This window comes from Quercus suber, unplaced genomic scaffold, assembly GCF_002906115.3.
Source record: "Quercus suber isolate HL8 unplaced genomic scaffold, Cork oak 2.0 scaffold_652, whole genome shotgun sequence".
NCBI lineage: Eukaryota > Viridiplantae > Streptophyta > Magnoliopsida > Fagales > Fagaceae > Quercus > Quercus suber.
In genome coordinates, this window is record NW_027070093.1 from 22011 (window position 1) to 39430 (window position 17420).

A 17420-nucleotide genomic window follows, 5' to 3' on the forward strand; every position below is an offset into this window, starting at 1 on the left:
TGAATCTTGAGGGGCTATTGTAGGGGTATTAGGCCCCAGAGCCCATATTTATGTATATATTGGGCCAGGGGCCTAATCTGAGGACGTTAAACAATCCAAGGACGAGTAAACACTTTCATGAGGAACCGTGTTAGTAAGTGAAGAGGTAAAATCCGGTTAAGGTCGTCCAGAAGGGTGGTCCGAGGAAGAATCCCTCCTTGGCTGAGCATAGCCAAGGTCAAAGAGTGTGGTCTACCATCAAGAGTAACATTCAGACTCATTCCATGAATGAGGATAAGTATCAGAAAGGAACAGGGCAGAGAAAGGTCATGAAATATCTCAAAGGAAAGCTGCTACCACCACATTAAATGCTCTGCAACTAACTCTCTGGCAGCATTGATGAGGAAGTGATACCTGAACAATAACTTTCAGCCTTACAGCTATGACCTAAAAATTTTAGGAAGGTGCTGATGGGACAAGGATCAACACCTACAATCTGATCTGCATGTGGAAGGTGGAGATGAAAGGGGAAGATAGTATAAAATGGAAGAGGAACTCTGAGAGTGGGGGATCGAGAAACTAAGAGAGAAACACTATAGCCATCAAGAATTGGATCTGTAAACCAACTTAAGAGAAATATATAAGAATTGATCTCCCTGGACTCTACTGAGGACGATTTTCCTTAGTTTAAATCAGTTTATCTTTCTTTTCTTGTCACCTGAATCCATTCTATTTGTTGTCCAACTCATTAAAACCCAGTTTTTCAACTCACTCTCTACAAATTCATTGTATTGGGCATTTTGGGCCTAAGTTCATCCATCACTTGAGCTAAGAACCCAAATTGTGCCCTTACAAATACCTATTTGGTTTCTTTTTTTCTTTTCTTTTTTTCCTTACACTTCAGCCCCTTATTTTGAAATCCTAAGTCCATCCTTGACACAAACGCATTAATTTTTTATTATATCAACTTTTTTTTTCCTTTACTAGTTCACTTATTTTTATTAGACAAAGGAACATTAGCCCTAAATGCTTCATTCTTATTTTCCTGACATACAACTTGTGTCCTACATTATATGATTCTATCAAATCAATGGATATGTTCTCATTGTTTCACCTTTCACCTTTTGCTATATGGTGTATATCTATCCAGTTTGACTCTAGAACAGGCAAATAATAATAATAATAATAATAATAATAATAATAATATATATATATATAGACACACATGCTTGACCATCTATAAAGTTTAAAATATCTAAAAGTACGATGTAAAGGAGAACGCTATACAGACCAACCTCCATCTGCAGTGCAAAATTTTCCGACTCTGCTTTCGGCAAGAAAACATAATTAAAGTGGGCAATGGCAAACTCTCTCTCAAAGTCGCTTTATTTAAAATAAAAAATTCACATTTATGATTAATTAGTTTTTAACTTTTTATAAGACCATTGATATGCAATTACGCATGCTTACCATCAAAAAATAGAATTTTCTCCACCAAACAAAAATAAATAAAATCACAAAATAGAAATGCCACAACTATCATAACATATGCATGTTCATTTTCTGTTGAGAATTTTCCCAATAAATATGTGGGGGGTAAAGTGTTGAAGACAAGCCGACTGACACTACGCGTTTAAAACAAAGTGTTAGCTCAACAAAGCAAAATGCATAGTTTTATTGAAGGAAGCTTCAAACGTACCGCTTTGTTTGAATGAAGCAACGGTCAATTCATTAGTAGCAAATCGGTGTCATATTGCTTAGTTATAAATCAGTTGCAGAAGGTGAGAATGTTAGGAGCTATTTGGATTTGCTATTTCCATAACTCATAACTCTATTTCCATCACCCATAACTCAAAAATGGTGGGACTCATGGTTGAAAAGTCTGTTTGGTTTTTGTTTCCATCACTCAATTCTCTAATTTTTTAGTGATGAGATATGGAAACTGAAAACACATTTTAGGTGTTTTCAGTTTCCATAACTCTGTTTTCAATGGCATTTTCCATAATTAAAACTACATATTGGGTTCCACGATCAGACCTTTTGCTCTCTCCAACACACGTTATCTTTTTTTTTTTTTTTGGGACACACCTTTCTCTATTATCCTCTTCTTCTTCTTTTTTTTCTTCTTTTCTTTCCTTTTCACGTTGATTTATGGGTTTGGTTGCATTTTTTTTTTCTTTTTTTTCTTTTATTTTTCCATTCCTTTTCACTGGGTTTCTGGGCTTGGATTCTCTTTCTTTCTTCTTATTTTCTTTCCTTTTCATTGGGTTTCCATTCCTTTTTTTTCTTCTCGAGTTCGTCGAGGTTGTCGCCGCTATTGATGTTGATATTGTCGTTGCTGCTGTTGTGGTTGTGGTGGGTTTCGGAGTTTTTAAGGAGCAAAACTTCATTGTTTGTCACTGTGGGTTGTAGCGGCAACTGCGGTGTCTCTACCTTTGAACTAATCCCACCTTTCATGGATCAATTTCGTATTTTCAGAAATTGTAATTATTCTGTTAAGATGGTTTTCTTGTATACATACTGGCATAGTATTCTTATTGTTAATTAAACAAAGATTAATCAAAATCCTTCTCTCTCTCTCTCTCTCTCTCTCTCTCTCTCTCGTATTGATATTGTTCTTTGAGTCTTACTTCATATTGAAGAATTATCACATATTGTATTTTCATAATAAAGAACTAAAGATGAATTTAGTTGTTTATCGGACAAGTCTTTCATAAGATGGGAATTACTTCATATTGAAGAATTATCACAAATTTTATTTTCATCGTAAAGAACTAAAGATGAATTTAGTTGTTTATCGAACAAGTCTTTCATAAGATAAGAACTTTACTCTAATATTTTAATGGAGTGTACTCTCTGTATGTGCATTGCAATAAGCTCAAATACTGTTAAAATTTGTTTTTATTTATTTATAAGTCTATTAAAATTTGTTTTGCTAAATAAAGGATATAAACTCGAATTCCGCTATTAAAACAAATTCAATCAATGTCTTAACTTAATAAAAAAAAATCATCATAAAATAAACGCTGTACGTTCAAATCTTATTATCATTATTACAAAATAAATGTAAAGTACTCTCAAATAGAAATAGGAGAAGTCAGGAAAAAAAATCATTAGTTGTATCCTTGGGATGAATTGAACTCTTCTTTTTTGTTAGTTATGACCTTGTTGATGTCATTGGCAATGGCCTCGGCATCCATTGATACTCCAAAGAGTCCTCTCCTTGACAATCCAGCACAATATAAACCCTTCTCTCCCCTCCAATGTTCTGGCACTCTATTCTTTGGCATTCCATCACCATTAAGAGCATACTTATAGTCCTACAAAAGATAACATTACGTATTACTACAAGACCAAATGCCCTTTTATAACACATTACTAAGTGCCCTTGGTTCCCTTGGTTCCCATTTTAATTTTGTTAGATCTATTTGAAACTACACTATTGGTCCTTGAAGTTTACCTTGTGTGCGCAATTGGTCTCTCAAGTTTGAAGCGAGCACAATTAGCCCCTTAAGTTTTAAAACTGAGTTGTGTCGGTCCTTTTACTTACGATTGTTAACTGTATTACTTATGTGGCTAACGGAACAATGTCTTAACTTTTTTTTTTTAATGATGTGGCATGTTTTTCATTAAAAAATTAGAAACTAAATTTACATAGAAAAAAAAAATCACCATTACCAAATTAAAAAATTTATTTTCTGCCTGCTGTAAAAACCCACAACGAGAGGGTTAAAATATCTTTTCTCTTTTACCAAAAAAAAAAAAGCTTTACTCTCTCTCTCACTATTCTCTCTGTTCTTCTTTCTCTGGACTCTCTTTTCTCTCTCTTCTTTCTCATTTTCTTCTCTCAAATCAAATCAATGTTCAAAATCAAGGATTACCATCATCAATACATGATAAAGTGCTATACACAACAAGTGCAAAGGAACCAAAATGAATTGCAAATTGTCAAATTGTCAAGATTGAGAAGAAAAAGATGATAACTAAACTTGGAAAAGAGGCCATTGATATTTGGGCACTCTCAGATACTCCAACATGCATCAACTAAATATGTAGGAAAACCAAGTAGATATGAATCACTAGAACCTTTTGTAAAAGATATCCAATTTAGCGGGTTCATTGGTTTGAATTATTTGCCTAGTCGGCCTCTTGCCCATGGTGGTCTTTGGTGGCTGGGTTTTAGTGGTTGTTTTGTGATTGGTTGTTTGATGGCTGGGTTTTGTGATTTGGTGGTTGTTTTGTACCGGTGGTGGTTAGTGGTGGTTTGATCTTGGGTTGGGGTTTACGGTGGTGGCAGGTGAGTGGGTGATGGTGGCTAGTGGCTGGTGGTGACTGTGGGTTTGCCGGGTTTATAGTGTTTGTTTTCGTTTTTGATTTTGGTGGTTGGGTGGTGGTGGTGGTGTGGCTGTTGTGGGTGTGGGCAATGGGTTTGGTGGGGGTGGGGGGAGTGAAAGATCACCGGTTAAATTTTTTAATTTGGTACCGGTGATTTTTTTTTTTTCCTCACATCTAAATTTAGTTTTTAATTTTTTAATTAAAAACATGTTACATTATTAAAAAAAAATGTCAAGTAATCGTTCCGTTAACCACATAAATAACACCGTTAACAACAGTTAATAAAAGGACCAATATAACTCAGTTTTAAAACTTAAAGGACTAATTGTGTTCGCTTCAAACTTAAGGGACCAATTGCGCACACAGGATAAATTTCAGGGACTAATAGTATAATTTCGCCTAAAAAATCCAACTTTCTAAAAGAAAATTATTTAGGTTGTGTTTGGATACTTGAACTTGTATTTGAATTTGAATTTTAAAGTGATGGATTTAAAATGCTTTAATTCCAAGTTCATAAATTTGAGCATGATGTATAGATTTCTAAAATTTTATAGCTTTAGAAGTTATTTCAACTAGGTGGATTTGTCAAATTCAAAAATTTTGGCATTTTATAAACTATCCAAACCAGGTATTTAGATTTTAGTTTCTCAAATCCAAATTTATATTCCCAAATCTACCATCCAAACACACGATTACGCTAATAATAATAAAAACACACACCATTACTCATTGATTTTTACATAAATAGTACAACGTTCCCTAATTTATTTATTAACTTTTCGAAGATAATTTTAAGACTTTCTAAAATGGAATATAGAGGATTGACAAATGACAATGGGACAGAGAATATAAAATAATAATAATGATGATGATGATGATGATGATGATGATGGTAAAAAAGAAAACCTTTAGCCACTTATTAGCTGCGCTTTTATAGCCGGTGGCCAAAACAATGGCATCGAAATTCTTTTCGGTGCCATTTTTGAACTTCACATTATTCTTTTCAATGTTCAAAATCTCCGGGACAACCTGCAGTAAAGCAAGAAAGGAAACTTTCATATTAGATATCATGTGAAATATGTGTTGCAATGTGGAGAAAACTCGGGCACTTAATTTCTTGATTAAATAAAAATAGTAGCAATAAATTTCACTTATTTATTTTGCTTGTGAACATGTTCCTCAAATATTAAAAAGGAGTCAGGCAAAACCACATTTCTGATTCTTAAATTTTGACTTTTTATTTTTTAGAATCACTTAATTTTTAACTTGGTTGTTTAAGTTTTCACAATTTTTATTTTAGTCTTCATAATTTTAAAGTGACTATTATTTTGGTCCCAAACAACTTCTCAATTTCAGAAAATGTTATTTTTTAAACTAGTAGTGCAATTCATTAGCTACGTATGAATTGTTCATAAGGGTCAAGACTCAAGATCAAAATGATAGCAAATTTAATAATATAAAGACAAAAATAAAAGATATGAAAAATATTGCCAAAATATATATAGGAACAAAAAACGTGTTTTGCCTTAATTAAAAACATAGCTTTAATTATGATCATGAGAAATTACCTTTATCTCTTCATTTTGAATCTTTCCTATGGTTCCAACATCGATAACTGGAGATCGTCCAGATACATTTTTATAAGCAAATGGACCTCTCGGTGGTCTATAAATCCCAAACTTAGTCAGATCACCATATTCGAGTCTTGCAAGCATTGTGATTAGAGTATCCACCATGTAAGTTGGGAGATAATTCAACAAAGACATTCCTCGATGCACCAATTCTTTGGTCAGCACATGAAACTACAATCAAACACATTAGTATATAGTGATTTAACTATTACAATGTTATAAAGGAAGAGGTATGGCTTCAAAAATGTTTGGTACTATATTGCTCCAACCTAGATCTGACAATTAAAGAGATTATTCATATATAATTTTACTATTTTAGTCACACGCTTTTTTTAATAAGTCATGTAGATTTTTTAAATAATACTCATAAATAGTCTTATAAATTACCACATAATAGACCAAAAAATATGACTCCAAACATATTTGGAATCAAACATTTTTTAAAATTATATATATATATATATATATTAGATTTTTATGATGTCAACGGGATCGAATGAAATGAATTTCATGTGCAAGAGTTGTAAAAAGAAATAATGGATTATTTTATTATTGTTATTCATTTATTAGGTTCTAGTATGTGTGTGTGTATACTTAATAAAAATTAAAGGATTCTTAACTTTTAACCATGAAATTCACATTTATAATTTTTTCTAAAAAGAAAAAAAAATGTCCATATCTCTAATTTTCTTCAAAAAATTAAAAATAAATAAAGAATGTTTTATTAAAAATATTTACTTATATATTTTTGGAAAATGCTAGAGATACAAACTTTTTTATAACAAATTTTACAAACTGCTAGTTGTGAGTGGTTATTGATAAATGAAAAAATAATGTTAGTGGTGAGTCTAGATAAAACTAGTAAAAACTAAGAAGTTGGCCACACCAAAAATTTGTAAAAATATTGTAAAATAGTTTGTGGAGGTAGTATTACTCTATATTTCTAAGATGGCTCCTAAATATTATTTGGTTCAATGAGCTATTATGGTTTAAGAGTAATCAGAGGTCTCATAACAAAAAAAGAGCAATTAGAGGTCTAGAGTAATTAAAGGAAAAATGAAGTGCATTAATTATTTATAAACTTTTCTATTTTTATGAAATACATTAAATATATTATAAGCTCTTATACAAATACAAATTTTCTGTATCATTTTTTGTGTTCCATCAATAATTTATAAACTTTTCTATTTTTAAAAAAGAGTCATGTGTTTATTATTATTATTATTATTATTATTATTATTATTATTATTATTATTTTCATTTTAAATTTTGGTTATTTTATAAGAAAAGTTAAACAAATATATAGTAAGTTGTGATTAATGCAATATAAAGTGGAACACAATATCCATTAACTTTTCCCTTGTTATTATTATAAGATATTGGGTTGGAGAGAAAGAGAAAGAACATGCATGCAAATTAATGCGCACACAATAAGAAGAGAGAATGTTACCGGACTTCTAATGACAATTGAAGTGCGAGCTCCATGATCTTCAAGGTCATAGGCAATCTCCATTCCAGAATTACCACATCCAATTACCAAGACATCCTTAGATTTATATCTTGAACCCGATTTGTAATGGTTGGAATGGAGAATCTCTCCTGGAAAACATGACAACCCTTTAATATCAGGAATATAACCCTCATTATTCTCACCACTAGCAACCACTAAGAACTCAGCATGGTAAACTTCCACATTTCCTTCTAATGTGTTCTTAGCTTCAATTCTCCATTTCTTTCCAGCTTCAACCAATGATGCCGATTCAACAGTGCGATGGTAAAGAGGCTTTATATTAAATTGTGAGACATAATCGTCTATATATTTAAGAAAAAAATCTTTGGGCATATAGGTAGGGGCATCAGGAGGGAGAGGCTTATGTGGCAAGAAACAAAATTCTTTTGCTAAATGGAGACCTAATCGATCATAGGTTCTTTTCTTCCAAAGAGAAGCATAACAATCTTCTCTTTCAAGTATCAAATGCGGGATCGAGTGGCGAGTTAAGCAAGCTGAAGTTGCAAGACCAGAAGGCCCAGCTCCTACGATCAATACTCTTGTTTCCATGGAAATCACAAATTCACAATTGGATCACTAAGGTCAAATATATATGATTTTTATCTTTGCTTTAATTTTCTAAGTACTTCCAAAGTGTAGCGATGGATATTCTTTCATGTATCTGATTCTCTTCGATTTTGATTTCCATAACTGTACATCATGATGTTTATCCCTGCATGTATGCTACCCCAGAGACTACATGCAAACTACGCAACAACTCTGATGTAATTTATTGGCTCTCTCGTTAAGTACGATTTTATTATGTACTTAACTCATTTTTTTTGTAGTGAGATATAAGCTTTGTTCATGGAAAAAGAAAACAGTGGGCTCTTGAGCTAGAAACAAATGAGTGCAACAAAAACCTTCTAATCATGGTACCAGTTAATAAAATCGTACTTCTTATATAGCTAGGTATTTAACAGATTACACAATCGAGATAGTTAAAAATATTATTCCAAAATAGAAAGACAGAGAGAGAGAGAGAGAGAGAGAGAGAGAGAGTTACAGATAGAATAAGAGATTAACAGGTCATAATTTTGCGTTTCTCACAATTCTGTTAAAAACAGAATTGTTCTTATTTCTTCATTTTGATTTCTAAACTTAATGCATTCACTTTTTCATAAATAAACAACTAACTCAAATATTTAATCTGTCAAACACCTCATAATTATGAGTTTATTAACTGGTATCGTAATTTGACTCTTTGAAGGTTTTGAATTGATCCTACTTCCCAGGATATTCAGTCATTTTGGTTGTTAGTTGTTACTTTGCAAGTTTGGTATACATAACAAACGATACCTGCTCCTCGCAATAACATGAATCATAAATCTAGCATATTTGACGGTAGAATCAATCTGGATTAATCTAGGTTATTTGCAATATTGCGATGTATATACTTGCATATTCGTTATTAGGTGAAACTAATTACTCAACCGTATTAGTTATAGTTATATTATGTAACAGTCACTAACAGGTTAAACTTGGATAATTGGGTGTATCTAATACAACATTCTATTTGTTCTAGCATTCTTTTTTTTTTCTTTTTTTTTTTTGTTAATCTTTGTCATATCAATTCTATGGTTAAGGGTGAAGACATAGTTTTTTTCCAAGAGGACCAATAATATATATATATATATATAATACAATGTAGAAATTGCAAGAGGGAGGAGGGGATTTTTTTTTTTTTTAAATCCAGGGGCCATGCCGCTCCTCCCTTCTCTGGTATCTACACTCTATAGGATAGGGTAGGTGTGTTGTTATCTTGATTAAACTATTCATATCATATTATATCATAAATCTTAATAAAAGTTTGATTTAAAAGAGAAAGTTGTGCCAAGTAACCATCACGTTTACTTGCTAAGAGATTATACCAAATTGAAGCTGTAGGGACTCAATTTGGATCAAGCCTAAAATAGAGATGGGTTTCTAACCCAACAAGCCCAAATAATAAATTTATAGAGCGTAGGTGTAAGAACTAGTTCTATTACGCAGGGAAAAACATCATAGTAAATGAGTCAAGAAGGTTCAATATCGACCAACTAGGAAAATATTATCCTCGGCCTCTTATGGTTTTAGTATTTTTGTCTTTCTTTTCTCCTTTTCTTTCTTTTTTCAACCCCCCCCCCCCCCCTCTTCAGGCCACTTTCTCTCGTTATATATCACAACCCTGATTTGTTTTCACCATACACGTGTAAGTTAACTTCTAGAAACTCCTTCCTGTCCCATCCAACACCTCCCAGAACCTTCAATCAGCAGCCATAAGGCTGCTTGATTACTGTGCAGGTATCACCTCCACATTAATGCGGCCAGAGAGTTAGCTGGGAATCATTTAATGTGGAGGTAACAGCTTTTGAAAGATATTTGTTATCTCTCCCTGCTCCTCCCTTGTTCTATATTCATTTTTTAGTTCTAATACAACCTCGCAGGGTGTCCTAAATAGTAAGATAGTTACATATACCTTGGATTATTGTATCCGAGATGGATTTTATCCTCGGACACATCTTGGGCCATTATACATGATTTCCACCTCTTCTTCTTGTACTATTCCCACAGTGTCTTTATTTAACCATCCTCAGATAGATGAACATCCTTGAATTGGGCCATTGGGCCATAAGCTCACTTCTTACGATTTCAACATCACTTTTTGGATAACCGGCCCATAGAAGCAATTTTTTAAAATAGAAACAATATCTTTATCGTTCTTATCAGCTTTTCTTATTAATTATTTACATAGACAAAAACTTTTAATTTGTTATATCAACTTTTTTTTTCCCTTCAAGTTCACTTATTTTTATTAGACAAAGGAACATTAATTAGCCGCAAATGCTCCATTCTTCTTTTCCTGACATGCATGATACAACTTGTATCCTACATTATATGATTGTACCAAATCAAATGAATATCTTCTCCTTGTTTCACCTTTCACTTTCGCTATATGGTGTAGTATTATCTATTCAGTTTGACTCTAGAATAGGCAAATATATATATATATATAGACACCCACGCTTTACCATCTATAAAGTTTAAAATATCTGAAACTACGATGAAAAGGAGTAACACTATACAGACCAAACTCCATCTGAAGTGCAAAATTTTCCAACTCTGCTTTCAGCGAGAAAACGTAATTAAAGTGGGCAACGGCAAACTCTCTCTCAAAGTCGCTTTATTAAATTTTTTTTTTTTTAAATTCACATTTATGATTAATTAGTTTTTAACTTTTTATGAGACCATTGATGTGTATTTACGTATGCTTACTATCGAAAAATATAATTTCCTCAACCAAAAATAATAATAATAATAAAATCACAAAATAGAAATGCCACAGCATAATATACACGGTCATTTTCTGTTGAGAATTTTCCCAAATAAATATGTGGGACTGGGGGTAAAGAACTAAAGATGAATTTAGTTGTTTATCTGAAAAGTGGGGGGAATATTTTAAATGGAGTGTACTCTGTATATAGGTTGCAATTATAAGCTCAAACACTGTCAAAATTTGTTGTTGTTGAATAAAGGATATAAGTTCGAATTTTGCCTATAACAAAACCAATCAATATCTTAGCTTGATAATAAAAACAATCATCATAAAATAGTTGTCTTAAGCTCAAATCCTATCCTAACTATCACAAAATAAATGTAAAATACTCTCAAATACAAATAGGAGAAGTCGGGGGAAAAATCATTAGTTGTGTCCTGGTGATATATATATATATATATAAAAAATTTTACTCTAATCTTATTGAAGTATATATATGTGTCATCTTTAAAAAAAAAAAAAAAAAAGAAAACCTCATATTTTTATAATTGTACCAAACCCGAACTCACCTATGGTCTTAAGTAGTTAATAATTTTTAAGTGCTTGTTACCATTAGAGGTATGCATGGGATCGGGTTTGAGAGTTTTTTCAACCCAACCCTTTATCAGGTTGAAAATTTTCAAACATAACTTAACACATACCGACATACGTAGAACTAACCCAACCTACAAGGGTCATGTTAGGTTGGGTTAGTGGGTTATGCTTAGATGCATTCATGCATTGTATGAAATTAGACTTTCATAAATTATTTAAGCATTTTTCAATACATTATTACAATTTACATAATATGTGCCTAAATTATATTCCAAATTTCTAATTTCATCAAAACCAAATCTTAAGCTACCAAAATGAATTAAGCTAGGAAAATTAAAATAAGAATAATATATGGTAAGTCATATTATTGGGTCAAATAGGTTGGAAAAATCTCAACCCAAACTTGACTTGAGACTTAAATAAAATTGCAACCTAACCCACAAACTCATGAAAAACCAACTTTAGGAGTCGAGATATTTCAATTTTGTCGGGTTTGTGGGTTTTTACCCTTTAAATTTGTGGTTATTTTTATTTTACCATTTACAATTTGACCATTTATATTTTATTTTATTTCATATTGGTCATGTTATCAATTTCCTTTCATAAAATTTGGTGACATTTGGCATTATATGAATGCCAAACGAAGCCAAATGTGTTCCCAAAAATTGAAAAACATAAAAAAGATAGTTTTGAGCGACAAATGTTTTCACAAAATTTGGGATATCAAACTACATATGTGATTAATAATAAAGTGATAGTCTAAAATTTGAGTTATCGTACTATATATGATCAATAATAAATTGACCTTAGCTTCTTTTTTTCTTTTTCTTTTTTTTTTTTTTTTGAGAAGAAAGGTGATAATATTGTGTGGTGGTGGAAAACTAGTAATAAAAATAAATTAAAAAAAGTGACGTGAGAAGAGAAAACGAGAAGGTGATGAAGAAATTTATTGAATACACCATAAGTATATTTTCTCTCTTTCACATGAAGCGGCCCTTGTAGGAAGTGAAACTCATCTTTATGTGAGAGGAAGAAAACATACTCTCAGAGTATCCAATAATAACTCTGGTGATAATTGAATGAGATAATCCACTATAGTAATTAGAACCTACTCCTATGTGAGAGGAAGAATGAGATAATTTTCAAGTTAAAAAGTATGAGTTGAATATGTCTTGAGCCACATAAAGTGGCACAACAAATGTCATAACTCGCCATATGGGCAAGTTGTGGTTGGTGAAGGGGTGATGATGGGTACATATAAGAACACTCATCTACCAATCATAACTCACCAGATAGACAATTTGTGGTATTTATTATGCATGTAAGTGGGACAAGACATTCGTATGAGTTATCAACTTAAGAGCATCTCCAGCGGTAGAGGCACACCCAAAATCTTAACTATAATAGAGAGTGTGAGCAAAAAAACCATCTCCAGTAAATTAGGCATACCCAATTTTTTTTTTTTTTTTTGGCTTATGAACAGTAGCCCATCAAGTCTGATGGGCTACCGTACATTAGATATTGAATTTCTTGAATAAAATATTATATCCACTACTTTTTATATTAATTCTTTCTCTCTCCTCCAGATTTCTTTTTCTCTCTCATTCTCTCCGTTGTCGTTGCTTCTTTTTTTCTCACAAACCAAATGAAATCAGAAAAATAAAAGAAAAAAGAAAGACATGTTCATAAGCAAAAGAATTAATCCAAATACAAAACACAAGACAAAATCCAATTTTTAAAATAAAGTTGAATCAGAACAAGCAAATATGAAAAAAAAAAAAAAAAAAAACACGAGCTGATCTAACCCAAGCCAATCGATGGGGAGGACGATGAGCGACGGCTGGAGCGGTGCTGGAGGCCCAATCTCTCTCTCTCTCTCTCTCTCTCTCTCTCTCTCTCTCTCTCTCTCTCTCTCTCTCTCTCTCTCTCTCTCTCTCTCTCTCTCTCTCTGATGTGAAGAAATGATGTTGCTGGAAGGTTCTTGGGGAGAAAAAGAAATAAAAAAAAAGGGGGATAAAGGACACATGTGTGGAGGAGAATGAAATGAAAGAATTAAAAAATAATATAAAGAGTAAAAAATCCTAATTCAGAAATTCTACTACAATATTTTCACAATATTTCACAATAAATTTTAAATAACATATTGTTATTAGTTAATATTGGCAAGAAAAATAATAATTTCAGTGGTGAGTTCAAATTAGAAATATTAACAACTTTCCACATAAATTTTGTTGTGAAAGTATTGTGTAAAATATTGTGGATGTAACACTTCTCATTTAAAAATATAGTTGTTAAAAAAAGAATAAAGAATGAGTTAAGAAATAATATTTANTAGGTTCTTGGGGAGAAAAAGAAATAAAAAAAAAAAGGGGGATAAAGGACACATGTGTGGAGGAGAATGAAATGAAAGAATTAAAAAATAATATAAAGAGTAAAAAATCCTAATTCAGAAATTCTACTACAATATTTTCACAATATTTCACAATAAATTTTAAATAACATATTGTTATTAGTTAATATTGGCAAGAAAAATAATAATTTCAGTGGTGAGTTCAAATTAGAAATATTAACAACTTTCCACATAAATTTTGTTGTGAAAGTATTGTGTAAAATATTGTGGATGTAACACTTCTCATTTAAAAATATAGTTGTTAAAAAAAGAATAAAGAATGAGTTAAGAAATAATATTTAAATGAGATAGAGAATGGGATAAAAAGTCTGTTGAAAAGTGTATTTGAAAAGTGGGTAAACAAAATTAAATATCACTGTTCATTAGCTAAACAGTACAAAATTTGACTTGTCTGCTAGAGATGCTGCTCTAACACTAATTAGTTACCGGTGTGAAACACTAAGATGAAACGGTGCACTCTAGGCGCACATTAGCATTTGATGGTAGTACTGGACTACAACGGAGCAGGCGTGGTTTGGCTAAGGTAATAATCGCAGGGTCGCAGGTGGCTGCCCACGCGAGACGCCGCACGTGGTTGTGTCGGCAAAAATCTGACATTTCTTCATTGTATGTTGCACTTTTTCAAAGTAACCGCCGCGCGCAAATCGATAACGGTGGGGCCCCAATTCCGGATGTGCGCTCACCCACGCGCAATATAGAATCTTGGTACTATTTTTTTTTTTTTTTTTACTTTTACTCTATTAAATTCATTACTATTTGTGTAATAGAGATGAGAATATATCATTATTCATTTAACAAAAGCCATTTTAGAAATATGGACTAATTGCTTAATTTAGAGACAAACTAAATTCCCAAGTCTAATATTGTAACTTGCTTTTTTTTTTCTTTTTTATAAAATATTGTATTGTAACTTGTTGAATCGTGAGGAGTGGATAGTCTATCAGCTATTGACTTGCAATCCAACAAGTTGCAAAATTGGATATATAAATGATTGCGTTTGCATTTTTAAATTTTTTTAAAAAAATAGTTTCAACCAATGATGTCCGTTATTAATAATAATTCTTTATTATCAGATCAAGACACTAATCGATTTTTGGTATATGTGGAGATTAATTCACATGTCTTTTATTCAACAATCAGAAATTTTACCAGTTAAGCTAACTAGAATTTACTACATTATTAAATGTTGGGTATAACTAAAACATGTTTCTTTAGTTTAGGATCTAAGTTTTCAAAAAAATTTAAAGGGAAAATTACACTTTAATCCCTCTAAATTATATGAATGCATATTTTACCCCTTTAAACTATTACTTACATAACATTTGCCCCTTTAAATTATGAGTATGCACACTTACCCCCTAAACTTAGAAGTGACAAAAATTGACACAACTTGTGAACCCGACATGATTAATCCGTTTATAAACAAGTCGTGGATTGAGATTAAATGGGTTCGAGTCATATTTGGGATTACATGGCTAACCCATTTACTAACCGAGTCGTGTTTAACATGCGAACTCGTCTGACCTATTTGACCCGTTTAGCTTATTAAGTTATTAATTATTTTGATATTATTACTTAATTTATGATTTTTTTTATATGTTTATTACTATATTTATAGTTGTAATTGTATTCTAATTTTAAATATATGAGAATTGATAAAAATTATATAGGTAAGGTATGACCTATTAATCAAATAGATTATTAAATAGGCCATTTATATTGACTTTTGCATGACTTATTAATTAAACGAGTTAAACGTGTTGGGTCGGATCAACCCGTTTAATAAACAAATCGTATTTGGGTTGAGAATTTTTGACACGTTTACTAAACAGTTGGGTTCAGGTCAACTTATATAGCTGAATACTCAAGACTTGACACAATACAACATGAACCTAATCTGCAAACATGAATTGGCATCCCTACCTAAATTATAACTTGTGTAATACTTTGCACCAAATCACGTGCAATAATTTAGAGAAGTAAGTGTGTATGTTTATAGTTTAGAAGTATAAGGGTAAAAATTGTAATAATTTAGGCAAGTAAGTGTAAAAAGAATTATAGTTTATGGGGTAAAGTGTGGATTCTTATAGTTTATGAGGTAAATATAAAAGATGGTATAATTTAAGGAGGTAAAATGTGTATTCTTATAGTTTAAGGGGCAAATATAAAATGAGTTATATTTAAAGGAGTCATAGTTTGGGGAGTTAAAGTGTGATTTTTTTTTTTTAAGGAAGAATCCTAAGTTTTCAATTTAGTACATGAAAACATCTATGTTATTCTACTATTTTTACTTATGGAAAAAAAAAATTATTTTTATTCGAAACACAAAAATCAATTAGGTGAAGTTGAACTAGCTACAAGCTGCACATCTCTTCACTTATAAAAGTCAAACGTTACAATCCAATTATTACTATGATAATGCTTTTTTTTTTTTTGGAGAAACATTACTATGATAATGCTGGTATATATTAGTGGATACATTCTGATTTTGCGATGAGATTTTGGATCTTTGTCATAGCGTGACGAAACAAAATGACAGTCAAAATAAATGAGTGATCGAGGATTGCAGTCAATGGTAAGCTTTCTGCTATCGATTTTGTCTAGAACTAGGAGTCGTGGTAAAAAATTTTGTAAAACCCAAAAATCGATTCCCACGCGAACGTAGCCTCGATATTATTACTATTATCTTTCACACCCACACGCGCCCATAATGACGCGCGTGACTTTCTTTTGCCCACCCACCGTCAGACAAAACGGACAGTAATAAATGATCAAAAACACTGTGAACCGTGTGATTGATTGACTATTTGACCCAACACGTCACGTTACCGTCTACACCGTAAGCTACACTGCATTACTCTCCGTACGCAATCACTCCCTCTCCCTTTCATATCAAACAAAAGAACCCCAACCAATCAATCAAAATCAAAAAAAATCGAAGCCAGTCAACTTCACGTCTGATCTCGATCTCGGGGCCTTGATTCGCGATCTATCTGAGGACCCCTCCATCAGAACCGTCCAAATTGCCATTATGGTCCACAGTTCTACGTAATTTACGGTCACGATCAAACTTGTTCAAACTTTTATGTTTTCTAGTTCCTCTGTCACTTCAACACTTGTGAAGATGTGAGAGTTATGACCCCACACTCTGTTTTGTAACTGACACTCCCTCTCTGCTACACTGAACGGGGCCTTGATTCGCGATCTATCTGAGGACCCCTCCATCAGAACCGTCCAAATTGCCATTATGGCCCACAGTTCTACGTAATTTACGGTCACGATCAAACTTGTTCAAACTTTTATGTTTTCTAGTTCCTCTGTCACTTCAACACTTGTGAAGATGTGAGAGTTATGACCCCACACTCTGTTTTGTAACTGACACTCCCTCTCTGCTACACTGAAAAGCACCAAAATAAATAATTAAAGTGAATATAGATTTTTTTTTTCCTAAAGCATTAATTTTTAGAACAAAACTAAAAAAAAAACATTTTCCACCATTTAAATTAGTAAACATGATTGAAAGTTTAAGAGTGTTCACCAAACCGCACAAATCACAAAAATTATACTAAAATTACCTATAAAATGGCATAATCGCACCGCACCGTACCACGATTTTATAATAAAAAAACCGTACAAACCGCACTGCACTCTCTTTATATATTAATA

At 32.1% G+C, this 17420-nt stretch overlaps 1 protein-coding gene across 1 annotated transcript; it reads right to left on the bottom strand.

Annotated features, from left to right (window-relative positions):
* Positions 1–3092: 3092 nt before the first annotated feature.
* LOC112032783 (probable indole-3-pyruvate monooxygenase YUCCA10) lies at positions 3093–8004 on the bottom strand. Its single transcript, XM_024065537.1, has 4 exons — positions 7396–8004; positions 5883–6116; positions 5221–5343; positions 3093–3299 (listed from the first exon to the last, which is right to left on the bottom strand). The coding sequence occupies exons 1-4, from the start codon at positions 8002–8004 to the stop codon at positions 3093–3095; spliced, it is 1173 nt and encodes a 390-aa protein (XP_023921305.1).
* Positions 8005–17420: the final 9416 nt, after the last annotated feature.